This window comes from Dryobates pubescens, chromosome Z, assembly GCF_014839835.1.
Source record: "Dryobates pubescens isolate bDryPub1 chromosome Z, bDryPub1.pri, whole genome shotgun sequence".
Taxonomy (NCBI): Eukaryota; Metazoa; Chordata; class Aves; order Piciformes; family Picidae; genus Dryobates; species Dryobates pubescens.
In genome coordinates this window covers 32,321,083-32,341,148 of record NC_071657.1, presented here as the reverse complement: position 1 = coordinate 32,341,148, position 20,066 = coordinate 32,321,083, and the positions used below count along the sequence as shown (strand labels likewise).

Sequence of the window (20,066 nt, the reverse complement as noted above, 5' to 3'; positions counted from 1 at the left end):
TTTCCCTTAAAGACAAGTAGAATAAGATGCTTCGTTACCAAGTCCCAAAAGAGCTATGCTGTTTTAAAAATCAAATTTAAACTTTGAGTCAGCTTTCTTCTCCCTCTCCTGATTCAAATAATACTTTTTGTCCCCATCAGGTCTTACATGAAACATTTTCCCATCATACATTTTTAATGAATGGTCTTATTCAAGGTGTTAAGGTAAGATTTATTTTTTTTTAAAAACCTCTGACCTAAATAGTCTCTGTTTCTGTATTGTAATTTGTGTTTCATGTGTCCACCATAAAAACATAAAAAACTCTGAGGGTGTAATTAATTCTTAAAACTATTTTCATTGTAATGATTTTGTTCACCTCAGTCTAAGCTAAAAGTAGCATCTTGAACTAAGTAGAATATTCCTCAGAAGTTCAAAGTCCTCTAATTTTAGTATGTACCAGTTGTAGCTATTGTAATCATGACAAAGGTCTGAAAATGGAGCTATGTTTTTAATGTCTGCTTCTTAATATTAGATGTTTCATACCAAAAACAGATTCATGCAGCCATGATGATATATTCAGATGAAAATTAAAGTACCTAAACACTGATTTTTCCCAAGATGTGGTATCAAAGCTATTTTTTCAGTGTAGTTATTTATTATTTTTGTCCTGGTAAGTTTTCAACATTTTGAAGACAGCTTATACTCACCATTGTGTTCACACAGCGGTCGTGCTGGATTGCTGACAGTGGGGAAAAAAAACCCTTCAAAATTTGTCCAGTGTAAGTAAAATTTGAAAGTCTCTGCTAACTTACAAAGAGGCTACAAAACGCAGTACAATTTAGGACTAAGCTAATTTATAGTACCCAGAAAGTATTAGCTTTGTGTTCTATAACAAACCTAAATCACAGCTTATAACTGCAGGAATGTGACATCTTCAGTATGGACTTGGAATCTTGGTTTCTTTCATGGTGTATTGACAGAACACCATGATTAGGGACGTTGGGATATCTCAGACTGAAAGAGGAAGTTAACTTGATGTTGTTATTGTAGGAAAGCAAAATCTGTGTTCCTCTTTGTGTTTTCTTTCAAATTTGTTCACACTGCCCTGTAACCACAAGTTTCTGTTAAATGTAGTCAATGATGGGTACCTCTTATATATATTCTACAGTGGGTATCTGTAAAAAAAGTTCATTCACATAATAGTCTAAATGTACATGTTGCTCTAAAGTGTAATAAGTGGGGCTGTAGACCACAGTAATCTTGAACTCAGAGCCCAAAACATTGTTTAGAAAACATTGAGGTGTGTTGAGTGAGAGCAAAACATGTTGGTTCATATTCTACTTAAATCTGACCCTAATAACAAAATGATTAATTTCAGCTGAATAAAAGAGTTAACTTTCATGAGATCCAGTGGCCTGGCTTTATAGTTTTTGGTCTCTAGAAATCACTGGAATCAGAGTTGTTTATTAGAATTTGCCAAAATAGGGTACCGTGACCTTGAAGGTGACTGTTTGAATTCTAGAGGCTAGCTAAAGCTATCTGGAGTAGATTTCTACACTGCTGAGGTGCTTACAGTATCATGTATTTACTAATATTTGGATTTGTGTCAGAGTTGGCTTGATGAGAAATCAATACACTAATTTGAAGAAAATGCATCTTTTCTGGAGATTTTGCAATTAACAAATATGTGAAAGGCTTAACTTATTTTAATTCTTCTGGGTAATAAAGAACAGAATTGAGGCCTAGATTCTAAGACTTAATGAAATGCTGAGAAATGTAGATTTTGATCCTCAGCAATTCTTTTTCTGTGACAACTGTTTCTGTAAATAAGACTTTTGTCACTGAAATGTCATTAAGGTGTTCCACTGTTTCTTATTCAGATGGTAGTCATCGTTCTTTCAACATCCAGATCCTGTGTGCATGATGAATAAGTATATGGCAATAAGGATTTTGGTTAATGTTTTTTTCAGAGAACATTCAGGTTAGCTAAAACTCTCCCTTCTCACAGCATCACAGTGAATTAGAGGTTGGAAGGGACCTCAAGAGATGGAGTCCAACCGCCCATGCCAAAGCAGGACAGTCCAAATTAAAGGGAAATTTGAGTTTAGGATGTGGTATCAAGTCTCATGATGGAGGCCAAGAAGATGTCCTTTGTAAAACTAGACTAGGTTTGGGAGATTTTTAAGAAGCTTTTGTAGTCTGTGCCTGCATCAAGAATAGTGTGCCCAGCAGGAGCAGGGAAGCCATTGTGCCCCTCTACTCAGCACTGGTTAGGCCACACCTTGAGTACCGTGTCCAGCTCTGGGACCCTCAATTTTAGAAGGATATTGAGACACTTGAACATGTCCAGAGAAGGGCAACAAGGCTGGGGAGAGGCCTCAAGAACAAGCCCTATGAGGAGAGGCTGAGGGAGATGGGGTTGTTTAGCCTGGAGAAGAGGAGGCTCTGGGGTGACCTCATTGCTCTCTACAACTACCTGAAAGGGTGGTTGTAGCCAGGAGGGGGTTGGTCTCTTCTCCCAGGCAACCAGCATCAGAACAAGAGGACACACTCTCAAGCTGCACCAGGAGAAGTTTAAGCACGAGCGGAGGAGAAAGTTCTTCACAGAGAGAGTTGTTAGCCGTTGGAATGTGCTGCCCAGGGAGGTGATGGAGTCCCCATCCCTGGAGGTGTTCAAGAGGGGATTTGATTTGGCACTTGGTGCCATGGTGTGGTGGGTTGAAAGGAAAGGCCCAGCTCTCTTTCCACCACTAAGAAGAAGTAAAGGGAAAAAATCACAACTAGCCCAGCCGGTAAAAGCGAAGGGGTTGCTGTATTTACAAAGCAATGCTCAGCAGGGAATTTATGTACACAAATATACAGAATTTACAGTATTTACAGAAATATACAGCAAAGAAACAAAAACAGAAACCAGACCCCTGACAGAGGGGGCTTCCCCCTGTGCCCCCTTTACCCCCCTACCTCCCTTCTTCCCCTAAAAGGAGTAGAAAGAGAAAAAGGGGTGTTAGCAGGAGCCGAGAAGGCCTAGGTACAGGGGGGTTAGTAGCTTTTTAATGCAAAGAGGAGGCACACCCTTGGCTCTGCTGACCACTTAGTAGTCATGAGGTCTGTGGTGACAGGTTGGACTTTGTGATCTTTGAGGTCTCTTCCAACCTTATTGATTCCATGATTCTATGACTGTGGTACTTCTACATTGAATTGGACTGATCTTGGGAAAAAATGCCTGTTTTTTTCTAATGCCTTCATGTTTAATAAATGTGAAAAAATCAGAATCACAGCAAAGTAGACTGTAGAAGAAACTGTGTACAATTTCAGTTGTCTATTCAATTTTAGGCCTTTTTTGTATTGCAGTTGAAGTGAAAGTCTGAAATGCAAATATAGACATATTAATTTTCTTTGTTTTACCATAGGGCTTTTTGTCCTTTCTCAGTGCTCCCGTAATAGGTGCTCTATCAGATGCATGGGGAAGAAAATCATTTCTTCTTCTTACTGTTTTTTTCACCTGTGCTCCAATTCCATTAATGAGAATAAGTCCATGGTAAGTCATAAGTTCCTCTTGTTCTAACCAGCAACAGAACAAGAGGACGCAGTCTCCAGTTGTGCAAGGGAAAGTTTAGGCTTGATCTTAGAAAAATGTTCTTCACAGAAAGTGAAGCCCATTGGAATGGGCAGCACAGGGAGGTGGTGGGGTCAACATCTCTAGAAGTGTGTAAGAAAAGTCTGGAGGAGGCACTTAGTGCCATGGTTTAGTTCATTAGATAGGGTTGATTGATCACATGGACTTGATGATCTTGGAGGTCTCTTCCAACCTGGTTGATTCTGTGATACAGACTGTGGTAGTGAGCTTGTCAGTACAGCAGAAATTCAGTCTGAGGAGTAGTTTGGGAAAGTGGGAGAGGGACAGTAAGGAAAGAGGAAAATCACTTTGCTTTCAAGACATGATTACATTTATGTTTAAGAGGTGTTAAAACAGCATTTCTTAAAAGTGGAAATAATGGAGTGTGATTTAGTTACTGTATTCACACAAGTAAAACAGCCATTGAAATGGCTTGATAGCCCTGTCCATTTCAGTTTTAAGCTTAGCTGTGGTTTTTTCCCCTGTTCAGGTCTGACAATGCTGTTGTAAGCATATTTTTAAAGGAAATGAACCTTAGCTTTTATTGAGTAGAATTGCTGTAAATGACATTTTCAACTCTTTGATTAGGCAGTGTTGAAGTCATAGCTGAGTAGAATCGATTTCTATTTCATTTATTTTTGTTGTGAAACTTAGGAGGAGTACAAAATAACTTCATGTACATTCAGTGCAATCAGAGTTCATCTTCCAAAGCATATTATGTGATATTTTATTTCTTAGCTGGTTGAGAAAATGAGTTCTAAAATAGTTTCTTTTTCATAACTAAACTTCATTGAGAGTGTGAAAACATAGGGTCACCCAGACCTGAAGAGTCTACTACTTTTTCTAGGCTGATGTGAAGTAAACAGTAAAATATAAAAAACTAAAATGCTCTTTTCCATTATTTGAGATTGCACAATTAGTCATTTCCAGTGAAGTTCAATGTTAGTTCTTGAGGAACAGTTTTCGTGGCTTAAATACAGACTTACTTGATTAATAAGAGAACAGCAAGAAGTCTTAATGTAAACTTTCTAATTGTTGCTTTTGAATCTTTAGGTGGTACTTTGCTATGATTTCGGTATCTGGAATCTTTTCTGTTACCTTTTCGGTAATATTTGCTTATGTAGCTGATGTAACACAAGAACATGAAAGAATTACAGCCTACGGACTGGTAAGATATGCTAAACTTGGAAAAATGGTCAGATTATGACCTTCATATTGAACTTGTGTTTTGATGCACAGAGTGTTTCCTGATTAAGGTTGATAGAGAAAGAAATGAGCTGTGCATCAAGGCACTGCATTAGGGTTTGGGAAATGTAATTTACTCTTTTATTGCTGCACAGGCTGCTCAGTCCTCAGAGTATAAGATTTTGCCAACTTCAGTTGCACATAGGGCATCTGTAACAAAATGTTTTAAGCTTCACAGGCAGAATAGGAAATGCTATTAAAGGCAGTGCATGTTATTTAATACTTCATCTGGCAATATCTGTCTGCCACTTGAAAATTGCACATTGTGTGATTATTATTTTTTTTTAAACTATAGAATGTCTTTTTTGTATAGTTGAAACAGGCAGGAATGCATAGTACAGTATTTTTAGTAACTTGGCCATGAGCGTTATTAATTAGCACTTCAGTACAAACTAACCTTTCCAGTAATACAATTCTGGCTTAGTCTGCATTCCTGAGTACCTCTATTGGTTTAGGTTTTGGAGGCCCAGTGGTAGATGCCCATAGGCTTTAAATGTCATTTATCCCTTCATCCTCTGTGCATGTGTTTTCCCTATACAGATATTAATGGACTTGGGTTTTGGCTGACTGTACTGTACTTCAAGTTGTTAAGGCTTCCCTTTATTTTTTTAGTGGTATGATTTCTCAGATGGTCATTTAACAGTGAAGAAAAACCAAGGACTTGATTTTCTTGAACGAAATGTGTGTTTATTGTTGTATCAGAGCGCAAAACAGTTGTTAAAGTTCTGGAATTTGCACTTTAATTTTCCTGTCTGTAAAGGGAGCCATAAGTATATTGGACCATCTATTTGCCTACCTTCAAGCAGGTTTTTTGTTAACAAAACCATCTTGATCTGAAAGTCTATAAAGTCATAAGCAAAAGTGCAGTTGTTCCAATCAGTTTGCTTGTTATACTTATGATTTTTTTCTAGCTTGGTATAAAGCTAAATGTTTAGCTTGTGTTTTACTTACTCTATAAAATATTAATGCATGGTGGTTTTATTTTGGGGATTGGAAGAGTAATAATTTAAAAAAACAAGCTGGCTTTACTCCAGCTTTTTCTGATAGTACAATTTAACTACAGCAATTGACAGTCATGATCTGCTGTGTGTGAAAACAGTAGGTCATCTCTTAGTGGCTGCATGTCACTGCAACATAATGGAGAACAGTACCATTGTTGGAAGCTGTCATAGCTATTGATTTCCTAGTTTGCTGTGCTAGCCAGTGGTAGCTATATATTTAAAATGCAGACTGTTCAGACAGGTATTACGTGTTGCTCTCTGTACTACCCAACATGCTGAGGTTCAGGTTCACTTACGCACGCATTTGAATGTGCTGGTAACTTCTTCAGTGAAATTTCATCAAATTCATGATTGGAAAACAAAAAACTGTTCTCCTTTAAGCCAGACTGGCCCTTTGACTGCAGATCCTATCTCCTATGGTGAGCTGTGGAGGAGGTTGGAGAAACTTTATTTGAACATGCATTTTACTGTCATAAGTGATATTTTGTGGGTTGTTTTGTTGTTGTTGCTTTTTTTGGTTGGGTTTTTTTTTGGTTGTTTTGGTTTTCAGTTGCTTGGGTGGTTTTTGTTACTTTTTTTTATTTTTGTTTTTTAAACTTTATTTCTGAGGAAGGGTGGTGGTGTTGATCAAGTTACTTCATTTTTCTTCAGTGGCAGAATATCACTTCAACAAGTTTGTAAACTCTTCTTGTGCATAGGTTTCTGCCACCTTTGCAGCAAGTTTGGTAACAAGTCCTGCCATTGGTGCATACCTGTCTGCCAGCTACGGAGATAACCTTGTCGTACTAGTGGCAACATTGGTGGCTGTTGTGGACATCTGCTTCATTGTGCTAGCCGTACCAGAATCTTTGCCAGAAAAAATGAGACCTACTTCATGGGGAGCTTCTATTTCATGGGAAAGAGCTGACCCTTTTGCCGTAAGATGCACATCAATAAGTAATTAATAAATAATTGATGATTAGTTAAAAACAGCTAACTTCATTTTGTAGGTTTGACAAATCTTTAATTGTATTTGCAGCCTGATTTCAGTATTCCATAATTTCTGTACTCTTCACTTGCACAGAACAACTTAGCTACATTTAGAAACCAGAGCCTCATCAAACTTTGTGGATTAAATGATTCTTGAATTGGAAATAACATTTGGTGTGAAGTCAAAAGGGGAGATGCTTTACTTTTGTAACTCACTCTCTTTTATTGTAAGTGTTCTTACACTATTACAGACCCCAAAACCTCATAAAACTTTTCTATATTCATTTTATGCTTTGTACTTTTGGTTGGCAATGTATCTCCCCACTACTGAATTCCACTTTTGCTTATGTGTGATTTCTGTTTAATACAAAATGAATCTATAAATGGATTTTCTACAGGCATATTTAGGAAGTCTTTCTAGTGACTTGTTCACTTATTCATGCTTACTTACCTAATTTGTTCTCTTCTTCCTCTACTCTGCACTTGTGAGGCTGTAACTGAAATATGGCATCCATTTCTAGGTTCCCCAGTTCAAGAGAGATGGAGAGCTACTGGAGGGAGTTCAGTGAAGGACCATGATGTGGAAAGTGTTAGGAAAAGAGACTGAGAGACCTGGGGCTTTTTAGCTGGAAAAGAGGACACTGAGAAAGTATCTTACCAATGTGTATAAATATCTGAAGGGTGAAGGTCAAGAGGATGGTGATAGGCTCTTTTCAGTGATAGGACAAGGGGCAGCAGGTTCTGGAGCACAAGAGGTTTCACTTAAACACAAAGAAAAACTTCTTTACTTTGCACGCCATGGAGCACTGGAGAAGGCTGCCTGAAAGAGTCCAGCACAGAGCCACAAAGATGAGGAAAGACTGAGGGAGGTGGGTCTCATTAGCCTGGAGGAGACTGAGGGATGACCTCATTAATGTTTATCACTATGTGAAGGGCAGGTATCAGCAGGACAGAGCCAGGCTCTTCTCAGTGATGACCAGTGATAGGAGAAGAGGCAGTGGGTGCAAGCTGAAGCATAGGTTATATCTAAACATAAGGAAGAACTTTTTCGCTGTGAGGGTGATGAAGCACTGGAAAAGGCTGCATGGCGGGATTGTGGAATCTCCTTGTCTGGAGCCATTCAAAATCTGCCTGGATGGATTCCTGTGTGACCTACTCTAGGTGATTGTGCTCTGGCAGGAGGATTGGATTAGGTATCTTTCAAGTTCCCTTCCAGCCCCTAGTAGTCTGTGGTTCTGTGAGAGGTTGTGGAGTCTCTGTCTATGGAGACTTTAAAAACCAGCCTGGATGTGTTCCTGTGTGATCTGATAAACATGCTTTAGTGGGGGTTTGGATTAGGCGATCTCTGGAGGTCCTTTTAAACCTCTGTTTTGTGATTCTTTAAAGAATTTATTTTCCACAATTTATTTGTTATTCAAAAGTAATTCATATTATGGTGAACAAGTGTAAGAAATGTTCAAGGAAAAAGAATCAAAATTTGGGAAGAGAAGTGCTGATAATGAGTCTGTATTATTTGCTAGCATCTTTCAGAGACATGTATAATGCATATCTAATAGAAGTATGTATTTCCCTAAATACTTTATAATGATGTTTTCAGTGAATACTTACAATTTGGAGTGAACTTTAAGCTTTAAAATCAAATGGAAACTTTTCAGAAGAATCACATACCACAATCCTTATGTAACAGGAAGTTATTTCTGTCTTAATCTTCAGCTTCACTCTTTCCATGTGTGATTTTTTTTTTTCCTTTTTTTTTTTTTTTTTTACTTGTATGTGTGGGTAAAAATGGTTTTAGTAAAATTGAATCCACCTAGTTTCTTTGTTTTCATTAAACTTTGTGTAAATGTTCCAATGCTTGGTTTGTTTCTTTGTTTTACAGTCTCTGAAGAAAGTCAGAAAAGATACTACGGTCCTTCCAATCTGCATTACAGTTTTTCTCTCCTATCTGCCTGAGGCTGGGCAGTACTCTAGCTTTTTTCTGTACTTGAGACAGGTAAATGTTGGTGTCTTCATGTCTTACTAAGGATATTTAAATAAATACTCCCTAAGGCCTGTTTCTTCTTGAAGACTTCGTTTAGAAAACTGTTTTCTGGCATAATGTAGCTTTAAAAAATAAAGGCAGGGTACTTTGATAAGCCAAGAATTGAGTAACAGATGACTCCTGGTGCGTAGATGCATAAACCCTGCCATGGCTTAAGCACATACTCAAAAAGTTAAGCAGACCTTTATTCCCATTCAGTGTAGCAGTGTTTATGCATCTTGAAATGGGATATCACCTGCTGAAGAGCTGTTGTGTCTGTGAGAGGGATCAGAGAGTTACAGTTTCCTGATACTACTTTCTCTGTGTCTTTTTTTCTTTTTTTCTTTTTTTTTAAGGCAGTCTTTGTCTGGGGTGGATTTCTTTGCAAGCAGTTGAGTTAAAGATTGTTCTTGAAAGCGGATGCTTCTTGTATGTATTTAGAGCATAAGCAGGGATCAGTGCTTTGTTTGAAGAAGTTATCTCTTTGCTAATGATCATCCTGGATCATGTTTGGCAATTTTTTATGTGTTTTCTGCCTCTCTTCAGATTATAGGTTTTGGATCTGCTAGCATTGCGGCATTTATAGCTGTGGTAGGCATTCTGTCTATAATAGCTCAGGTAAGCTTTACTCTTGTTAGTGTTTTAATAAACTATACAAACTGAAAGGCACACTTACCTGATTCTTGAGCTTGTATAAACTTCTTACATGCTCTAAAATGCCATTGTATCATGCATTCACTAAAGATTACATTCATATATAGTCTATGTAAATGTCTTGCTTTTAAATCTGCATTCCTTCGATATACTGGACCTGGGCATCAGAAAATGAAACTAAAATTTGCTGAGCTTCCATCAGTAAGCTTACTGAAACTCTGGCTTTAAATGATTATAGTGATGTAAGAAATTGGTTAATTAATGCAAGGCCTTGTGAAAGGAAATTGTGGTAACTGTTTTAAGCGAAAGTCATGCTGTTTGCATCTATTCAACTGGCTCATGGTATCAAACTTGTATACAAGCAGGGCAGGTGTTGACATGGTCTGTCCAAGATCACTTAGGCTCAGCATGGGGGCTAAGGAACTGTTAGGCCTAGATATACTGCTTTCATACTGTGAGAGACTAAATCTTGTCTCTTTTGGTGTGACTCAACAAAGATAAAATCACCTTTGCTGCTTGCCCTGACAATAGCTGATGTGTATTGGGCAGATGCCACTGGAATGACTCTCTGGAAGGTGCATAGATAAAGATTGCTCACCAGACTGCTGCTGCCCTGGAAATAATGGGCAGAGGCCACTGTTATCGGTACTCCCTGGAATATGCATATTCACCACCTGGACTCAAAAACTGTATAAAAGATCTGAACAACTACTGGCTCAGAAGAAGAAAAAGACCTGGACAATGCCACTGAGAACAAAAACACAAGAGAAGGAAAAGACCAGGGCAATGCTGCTCTGAAGAAAAGTGGAGAGAATACCAGGAGAGGAAAAAATGGCAGAGACATCGCCATGTAGCCTGGAAGAAGCAGACCAAGAGGAACCCTCCATGTTCTAAGTTCTGCCTGCTTGCAACTCATGGAGCTGAAGAGGCTGCTCAGAGGACAGCACAGCCAACAAGGATGACCTGTCCTCCACGCCAAAGCTGCAGCACCCTTCCAAAGCTGCAGCACCCTTGTGACAGTTTTAGGCTGTGCCTTTAAGAGGACAGCTACAGAATACTCTAGCTGAATGTTTTGGTGCGAAAAGGAAAACAAAGATAATTCTAAACTAATTTCATTGGTAGATCAGATTCATTGCATTTAATTCTGCTTGTAAAATACAGCCTTTTTCATTTGCCTCTCCGACTGAGTTAGCTGTGGTTTGTGTGGTGGGAGGATTGAACTTTCTCACTACCACACCCTTCCTCCACAGACTCAAACTGTCTTTTTGGGGTGAGGGGTATGGTAATATAATTCCTTTCCTCTTCTCTCTCCTTCTTCTCTCTCTCTTCCTATTTTCTGTCTCTCCCCTTCTGATCCCTTCACTTCATTCTGCTAATAAATAGTCTATCTGTTGATATTTTGGCCTTGTTTGTGCCGCTAATTTCATAACACAGGAATATTCAAAAGAACGGAGTCCCTTTCCCTCTCTGGATTGAGACACATGACTCTTAATTAGGAACAGTGAGATGGTTTTTGGACAGGACCTTTACCTTGTAAGAAATCAAAGTTTTTATGATGATCTTTCCTATCCTTACGTGTACAGTTTGTCTTCCGGTTGGGATAACATAAAGAGGAATGGCACTTGTTACCATCTTCAGCAGAATGTAACAATGCATTCTTCAGTTTTTACCAGTTTTACTAGTGTCAGTTGTGTTTTTCATTATCAGTTCCAAGTCATTATCTTAATCCTTGCTCTGTGTTTTTTTCTGATGCTGTTATGTGCACTCATAATTGCCAATCATAATTATTCAGACCAGTGGTTTTGCTGGAAATCTCTAAAATGGCTGCCTTTCTAGTTCCTAATTTTTAGTGTTAAAATGAGGAAACTGCACTGATATTTTTAAGTCTTTGAAGAGTGCGGCTTATTGAAATAAGCTTTGCTTCATGCATATAGATGTGTGTTAGCATGTTGAATATCTGCAGAAAAAATTGGTCACATGGGTAGAATTAGTGCTACTTATTTTTCAAGCTAGCTTTGTCTAAGAATGAGAAACAAGAAATATAGTGTAAGTTACTGGTACATGACATGAGAGAAGAAGTGTCCACTGCTCTGCGGTCCTCCTAGTTCCTTTTCTCTGGCTCTCGGGCTTACTGATGCATCGCTGAGTTTCTCACATTAAAGAAAAATGTATGCTCTGCTAACTGAGTGAAGTTGTCTGTAATGGACTTTACCTTGCTAGGAACAGTCTGCTTCTTGTCATGACTGTATTGCTGTTCAATCTGAGTTGGGAGCTCTTTCATCTGAGCAGTTACATATTAAGAGATGGAGAACAGTGGTCTTTCTTTAGGATTGGATTCTAGTTGCAAATGAAAATGTCATATCAGTGGCATAAAGAGTCATCAGAAAACATAATTAAAGGTGTCTACAAACTGACCTTGAGCACATTTCACTGCATGTGGTGAAACTGAAAGAACAGCAAAATTTACAATGGCTTTAATAGCAAATTTGGATATAACTCATCTGACCTAAAGACATGACTTCTTTTCTGACCTAACAGTCTTTTTTTTTCTCTAGTGTTTGTAGATACTGTTGAATTTAACCCATATCCAGCCTACGCAGTAGAAACAGAGGCATAATGTCCATAGAGAAAGCAATGCATTCTCTTCTCAATGTCCGGAAGTAGCAACCGTTTTATAGTTTAAGAATATCTCTATGTCAAATGCTGATATGATTGTTTTACATGTTGGATTTAATACAGGGGAGGTGAGAGCACAAATGGTGTGAATTTCATTACAGTTGAAAGATATTCTGAGTTATTTTATGCAGGAAGAGAAATTATTTTATCAATATGGCTTTTTGAAATAACTTTTGGATAAACCAATTTCTCTTTCAGACTGTGTTTCTCAGTATCTTGATGAGGTCTATAGGGAACAAAAATACAGTTCTCCTTGGCCTTGGCTTTCAAATCCTTCAGTTGGCTTGGTATGGTTTTGGATCTCAGTCTTGGTAAGTACACATTTTCATAGGTACATACTTTTAAGGAAGTGAAAATATTTATTCCAATATTTTTTACCATTTAGTGATGTTGCCACGAGTGTTTAAACATTCTGTGAGTTAAGCGTTCTCATTTGTATTACACTGTTAAACTTCTGTCTGTATTTTGCACTTGTAGGAATGATAGAATTTCCCAGGTATATGGTCAAAGTTGCAGACTAACAGTCCCTTTGAAAAAGGAGTCTTTGCAACATTTTGTAAATACAATGTCTGTAAATAAAGTGAACTAGAACTACAAGCAGAAACAGCTTTTTCTTGACAAAGTTGGTCCCACCAACAGTGATGAATGCTTGTTTTTTATCAGAGCGCATCCTTGTGAGTTACGCAAGTTAGAGAACTGCCTTATTGGGACACCCCGGAAATTGTTCCTTAGTGTACAGTGGTTGGAGAGGGAAAACCCATGTTTCACTTCCACTTTCCCCTTTTCCTCTGCTGTAATTTTATGTGCTTCTGTTCCAGCAAGCACAGGGTAGTTTGTGAGAGTGGGGCAGGAAGAAGGCTCAGATTATGCAGTTTCCTGTCTTCGGGTATTTAATAGGAATTGTTTTGAAAGGGCATTAAGCCTTAAATGAGGGTATACTTGTGGCCGTTTTTGTAGTAGTGGGGAGTAATGATACGGGTAGTGTCATTTCAAAATCAATTTTTATATTTAATACAGGATGATGTGGGCAGCAGGAGCTATAGCAGCAATGTCCAGTGTTACATTCCCAGCAATCAGTGCTCTGGTTTCACGAAATGCAGAGTCAGATCAACAAGGTGAGTACTGAATGAATTTCTCTTTGAGCATTCTTGAATGACTCTTCTAAGAAGAGGAATACTTTTCTTCGTGTACTTTTCAAGTACATTGATCAGTAATGAGTTTCTTTGATGGTAGTTGTGGAAGTCTTCCAATCTGTACAGAGATGAAAGAGGTATAGAAATTAATCAAATTTGCATAGCAAGTCATAGATTTTGATGCAAAGGAGATCAAGAAATCCAAATAAGTATTTAAATTGAAGTTAGGGAAAGAGTAATCAAAAAATATAACAGTGACATATGATAACTGACTTTAGTAATTCTCTTAAGAAAGATGATTGTGTGTGTAAATCATAGGTACCAGTCTTGCTTTAAGGTTGTAGAACTTTAAAGTTAGATACATGCAGTTAATATGGTAGGTATAAAAGAGGTGCAGTTCTAGAAGGTGGGTTTCTGTTGAGTTTCAAAATGCAAAAGGCATTTTGCTTGGCTTTTTTTATCATTCCCCTCTCTCCCATTTTTGTTTTTAAGAGATATTTGAAGGAGTTTTAAAAGAATTGTTTTCCATTTATGTCATGAAATTAATAGTTCTGCCAAGCTGACAAAATTCTTTGATCTTTGCTTTTATGTGGAAGAAACTACTGTTAATAGCTGAGAAATAAAATTGTTTCTCAAGTCAAGTTTGGCCACCTAGTGGCATGAAGTTTTGAAGCGTACATGTCAAGCTATAAACAAAAAGTGTGGACAACTTTCCTTTTGGCATATTTTTTTCCCTTTCATTTTATAAGTTACTGCCTTAAGAGAGAAGAGAATATGCAGACCAACAGTCTTGCAAAAATTTCCATCCTGTAGAATCTTAAGCTGTAAGTTTGGCACAGTGTTGTCCCAATCACTTGATGAAGTTGAAACAGAGTAGCAAGTCCTTTATTGTCAATTTACTGCAGTTCTGATGGGTTTACTGCCCTAAGTAATTTACTTTGTACTTAAGTAAATCCTGTTTTTAGACTGGTAAGCAAAGAAATCTTACAGTTTGTGCATATTTTTCCAGTAACAACACTTAACACATAGATATATTCCTTTGAATTTCACTTGAAAGTAGACTGAGCAGGTGCCACACTTAACCTCTGCTTTCTTCATTGCAGGCTTTCGGTGAGGGTACACCACCACAGACAATTAGACTTGCATGTAAATTTAGTTGCTGATATCTAAAACCATCGCTTCTAGTAGCGTGCTAGTACAGTGACAGAACTACAGTCATGTGGTCATGCAGACGATTATTTTAATCCAGTGAAGCTGTCTTCAATGTAATTTTAAAAATCACAGTAGTTATGTGAGATGAACAGCCATTAGAATTCATTCAGACAAACCTGTTGGCTATGAGTGTTTGATTCTTGATTTAAAAAAACAAAACAAACCTACTCTCCTGTTTTTTCGTCATTAGGTGTTGTCCAAGGAATAATAACTGGAATAAGAGGTCTGTGCAATGGCTTGGGGCCAGCACTCTATGGCTTCATTTTCTTTCTCTTTCATGTGGAGCTAAATGAGTTGCCACCTGATCAGACTTCTGGAAAAAAAACAATGCGAGATCCCAGTGATGAGGTACATTTAAACTTTGGTGTGAAGTTCACAGTGTAGAACCAATAGGGGTAAATTCAGTCATTTTTGACTGATTCAGAATCTCGATATCTAATCTGTGAATGGCTTAATTATCACTTGCCAGCTTTACTGAATTATTAAGATAATAGTTATTTAGATTTACAGCAGCATTAGTTTCAGTATTCTAATGGAACCAGTTAACTTCTTGTGATATAAATATGCTCAAAACACAACTGTAATCCTGAATTACAGCAAAACATGACATTTGACTAGTAAGAAGGTAATTTCTGTTAACTCAGTAAATCTTAACCTGTTTATCTTTGATAGGTTAATTATTCATCTAGACAGTAAATCAGTAAACAGTTGAGATGCATGTATTTGTTTGTTTTGTTTGTTTATTTGTTTTCAGTCACAGTAATAATGCTATTATTCCCCTTTACTTACCTGTGTGAAAATTTAGAAGGAGTAGTGAAGTCATGGAAGGGGTTGGGTTGGAAGGGACCTTAATGATCATCTAGTTCAAATCCCCCTGCCACGGGCAGGGACACCTTCCACTAGAACAGGCTGATCAAAGCTTCATCCAGCCTTAAACACTTCCAGGGATGAGGCGTCCACGACTTCTGTGGGCATCCTGTTTCAGTAAAGTACTGGGCATCCCATTTCCCTCATAGTAAAGAAGTTCTTCTTGACGCGTAATCTAAATCTACCCTGATCTAGTTTTAAACCATTGGCCATTGTCCCATCACCACATGCCCTTATGAAAAAGGCCACTATAGTATCTTCCCTGAGCTTTCTCTTTTCCAGGCTGAACAGACCCAGCTCCCTCAGTAAGTCCTCATAGATGTTAAACAGCAGCAGTCCCAGTACTGATCACTGAAGGACACAACTGTCACAGCTCTCCCTCTAAACACCAAGCCATAGATCATAGCTCTTTGAGTGCATCAATCCTATACAACATTTCTTCATCTGTCTTTTCTTTATCCTTTCTATCTTTGTTTCAAATATGCATTTTTGTGTGCTTTGTTCTTTTTCACTTGGCTTCCAGAACATCAAATATTAGCCTGCTGGAGTTTGGAAAATCTTATGGACACTTTTTTCCTTTTTAGCTTGATTGCTCTGACCTCTTCAGCTACAATTTCATGGCTTTTTCAATATGCCAAGAGAGAATTTTTCAGAGGGACTGTCATCTTTTCATCTTCTGATTTTTATATTTAGTTTTAGTTGACAAATGTACAGAAAAGTTGTTTATAGATTTTAAAAAATATAAATTCTTAGGTAGAATACATAGAATACATAGAATAAACCAGGTTGGAAGAGACCTTCAAGATCATCGCGTCCAACCCATCAACCAATCCAACACCGCCCAAACAACTAACCCACGGCACCAAGCACCCCATCAAGTCTTCTCCTAAAAACCTCCAGTGATGGTGACTCCACCACCTCCCCAGGCAGCCCATTCCAATGGGCAATCACTCTTTCCGTATAGAACTTTTTTCTAACATCCAGCCTGAACCTCCCCTGGCACAGCCTGAGACTGTGTCCTCTTGTTCTGGTACTGCTTGCCTGGGAGAAGAGACCAACATCCGTCTGTCTACAACCTCCCTTCAGGTAGTTGTAGAGAGTAATAAGGTCACCCCTGAGTCTCCTCTTCTCCAGGCTAAGCAACCCCAGCTCCCTCAGCCTCTCCTCGTAGGGCTTATGTTCCAAACCCCTCACCAACCTTGTTGCCCTTCTCTGGACTGATTCCAGCAAGTCAACATCCTTCCTAAACTGAGGGGCCCAGAACTGGACACAGTACTCAAGGTGCGGCCTAACCAGTGCAGTGTACAGGGGCAGAATGACCTCCCTGCTCCTGCTGGCCACACTGTTCCTGATGCAGGCCAGAATGCCATTGGCCCTCTTAGCTGCCTGGGCACACTGCAGGCTCATGTTCAGTCTACCATCGACCAGCACCCCCAGGTCCCTCTCAGCCTGACTGCTCTCCAGCCACTCTGACCCCAGCCTGTAGCTCTGCATGGGGTTGCTGTGGCCAATGTGCAGAACCCGGCACTTGGATGTGTTCAATCTCATGCCGTTGGACTCTGCCCATCAGGTAGAGTTTTGTTTCAAACTTAACTGGTTTAAGATCAGGCTTATAACCTTTCTAGTTCTTGTTTTTAGTTGTTGATAGGAAGTGTAGATAAGTTGTAACATAAACCACTTAGAAACAAGAGAGAAAATAACTCTAATTATAGAAGTATCATACATGCAAACAATCTCTCTGCTGTGAGAAATGGATGTACTGCATATCATGCTGTTGCTTTCCTCACTCATGTATTAGTTTTTATGGGTGTTTCTTTATTCAGCTAATGATTCTAAAGTGTCAGCTGTGGAAGCAAGTGGGAAAAGTGCAGTTAAAGATTTACTGAGTGTTTGTACTTCTGAATGTTGAAACCATATACTGTTAAATTTTCAGAGGAGTCTTAAAAGGCAGCATTAATTAGTGCATCACATCTGCTAGGAAGTCAAACTGTCCACTGATAGTTTTGTGCATGTTTCTGTTGCTTAGATCAGTGTCTTGATCAGGTGAGGAATTCTCAGAGACTTTAGATGCAGAAAAAGCATGTTGCAGTGCACATGTGAACTTGTTTGCATAAAATTAATGGAATTCACAGTTAATGGTACAGTTCTCCATGTTTACATGAATCCTTTCATGTGCTTCTTTCCCCACAGAGAGCAATAATTCCCGGTCCACCCTTCCTGGTTGGAGCATGCATTGTTCTTCTGGCTTTTCTAGTTGCCTTATTTATTCCAGAGCACAGCAAAGCTAGCAGTATCCGAAGACACAGCAGCAGCTCCAGCAATACTCTGAGTAACAATCTAGACCAAAGTAATGAAGAGGACATTGAACCATTGCTGCAAGATAGCAGTGTATGAAGGCTAACTTCTGAGGGGACTATGGAACAACTTCATGCACTAAACTGGAAGCTCAGTGGGTTGTACAGAGTACCTGGCCTCTGAAAAGAAGGCAGCTGTGTACAAGAGAAGGTCACATGCTGTACAATACTTGAGGCTGATACTATACTTGAGGAGGCTTCATTTAGCAGGGCAGGTCACAGGTGTGATTCTACCCAATATTGGACTGCAAATGCTAACTCAAATCCTAGTATTGAGTAGCAGCCCAAATATACAAACATAATGGATTTTTATTTTTTTAAAGTTTGAATGTTCAGTTCCCAAAGTTGGGTGCAAAATAATCAGGCTTGAGGCAGGAGTTTCTGCCACCACTGTTAAAGGTTGTTTTGCATTTTGTATGCCTTTTACCTGCATACCTGCCACATGTAGTCCTCACAATGTGAGAGGGACCCATCTATATTGTCCTAGTATCTGAAATAGTGGTTATCAGTAAAAGTAATTACATTTTACAAAGATACCTTCTCAAATATATAGTAATGGGAAGTCCTGTAGTTGCCAGAAAGCAATGATGAAACAGAAGTGACTTTTGAGGCTGTGTGATTACACATGACCGTCATTATCCATAAATGAAGGTCACAGTGAAGTCTTAAACCCACATTTCAGAACCATCAGTTCTGGGTAGTTTATGCAAATCCAGGTGACACCTGAGAGCACTGGTCACATTAATGTTTTGCTGATAAAAAATAGAATTTTAATTATAAAATCAGCAGCATCAGAAATAGGATACTCCTGACTTCTGAAGCAGGAAAAACTGCGTGCCAGAGTATTTTACATCAAGAAATGTGTGTATTTATTGCATTTTGTCACTTTATCTGATGTATGAAAGTCTCTCCTATTAATTCTTTTCACTCCTGCCTTAACTGCTACTTAGTGTCCAATTATTAATCATATTTAGCCATTTTATCACTGTCTTGCCTGCTGAATCTCATGGATATATTCATAACAAATTTCCTTTGTGGGGATGCTTTAAAGGCATTATGAATGGCTACCAATGTGCTGATTTTTTGAAGACATTTTATGAAAAATACACAGTTTTTATATGTATTTTACTGCAGTGTAAATGAACCATTAAACTCAACTTTAATGAAATATCCCTATGAATGTTTTATATGTATGCAATATATGTAGATATTTGTAAGGAGTTCTAATTTTTCCAGATGGGGTGCTGTGTAAATCATGTATTTATAAATGTAATGAGGGTACTGACAGATATACAGTTTTTTTAAAGGATTGTGTATTGAGTGAACGAATTTTAAAAATATATATTTTGAAACTTGTTCCCATTGAGCAGAGATAACAAACCTTTTGTACTATGTGGTTTTGTTTTTAAGTTAATAAGCTTCCTAATGCATAATAAATCTACATCTTAAGCTTTCCAGCATTCATGTGTAAGTGTATGTTCTTCCAAGTTCACTATTGCAGCTTCTCTGCTTCAGAACAAAAGTGGTTTAATCCTAATCCTGCATAATAGTACCTGAATTGTAGTACCTGTTGTACTATTGTGTCCGTCATAAAGCGTGGTTAAAGTATGTTTTGCATGGAAGTCTATTTAGTGTCTGACATTGTGTCCAGAGGGCAGAGAAGTGGAAACAATAGAAGGGAGTCAGTTAAAAAAAATCAAAAACAGTCATTGCTGTTCCGAACAGTGCTACAAAATTAAGATGCTTTTTCTGATGAGGCTTAGGTGTTTTATTTTATGTGGACTTCTAATGTGAGGGTTTATGATGGATATTTTATTTTTGCCTCAGGCAGGACTGTGGTCAGGTAGGTTTTGTATGATCTCAGTGTAGTACGATCTCAGTGTAGAATGTCGTAAACTTGGAAAGAAATGTAAGAGTTTATACATGATGTTCTGTTAAAATAGCAGGTATCAAATTCAAACCCTTAATACTGTTCCATCAGTGAATCAAATTCAGATTTTTTAAGTGGAATTTCAGCCATCGTCAACAAGTGGCTTAGAGGCTGGTGTAGTCAAAAGAATTTTGGGTTTTTCGATCTTGAGAAACTGTCTAATGCACCAGGTCAGCTGGCAACAGATAGAGCACATCTGTCCCAGAGAAGGGGAAAGATCAGAGTGTATGAAAATGGCCTATCCCTCAAAGGGAAAAAGATTCTAGGAAGGCAATTGGCAGGTCTCATAGATAGGGCTTTAAACTAGATTTGAAGGGGGAAGGGGCTGAAACCAGTCCCCCCAGGCAGGAGTCTGGGGGTGATAAGCTTGAGCCAGAGGTCATACCAGCAGCCCAGCTGAAGTGCATGTA

General features: G+C 38.4%; 1 protein-coding gene across 1 annotated transcript in view; it reads left to right on the top strand.

Moving 5' to 3' along the window:
- Positions 1 to 19,177, top strand: part of LOC104299259 (hippocampus abundant transcript-like protein 1) — a 40,030-nt gene extending 20,853 nt beyond the window's left edge. Inside the window, exons 4-13 of the mRNA XM_054177757.1 lie at positions 141 to 203; positions 3,390 to 3,517; positions 4,649 to 4,763; positions 6,540 to 6,758; positions 8,690 to 8,803; positions 9,377 to 9,448; positions 12,359 to 12,471; positions 13,178 to 13,275; positions 14,696 to 14,853; positions 17,563 to 19,177. Of these exons, the coding sequence (XP_054033732.1) occupies positions 141 to 203; positions 3,390 to 3,517; positions 4,649 to 4,763; positions 6,540 to 6,758; positions 8,690 to 8,803; positions 9,377 to 9,448; positions 12,359 to 12,471; positions 13,178 to 13,275; positions 14,696 to 14,853; positions 17,563 to 17,766 (1,284 nt within the window). The 3' untranslated portion in view covers positions 17,767 to 19,177. The remainder of the gene's footprint in view (positions 1 to 140; positions 204 to 3,389; positions 3,518 to 4,648; positions 4,764 to 6,539; positions 6,759 to 8,689; positions 8,804 to 9,376; positions 9,449 to 12,358; positions 12,472 to 13,177; positions 13,276 to 14,695; positions 14,854 to 17,562) is intronic.
- Positions 19,178 to 20,066: the final 889 nt, after the last annotated feature.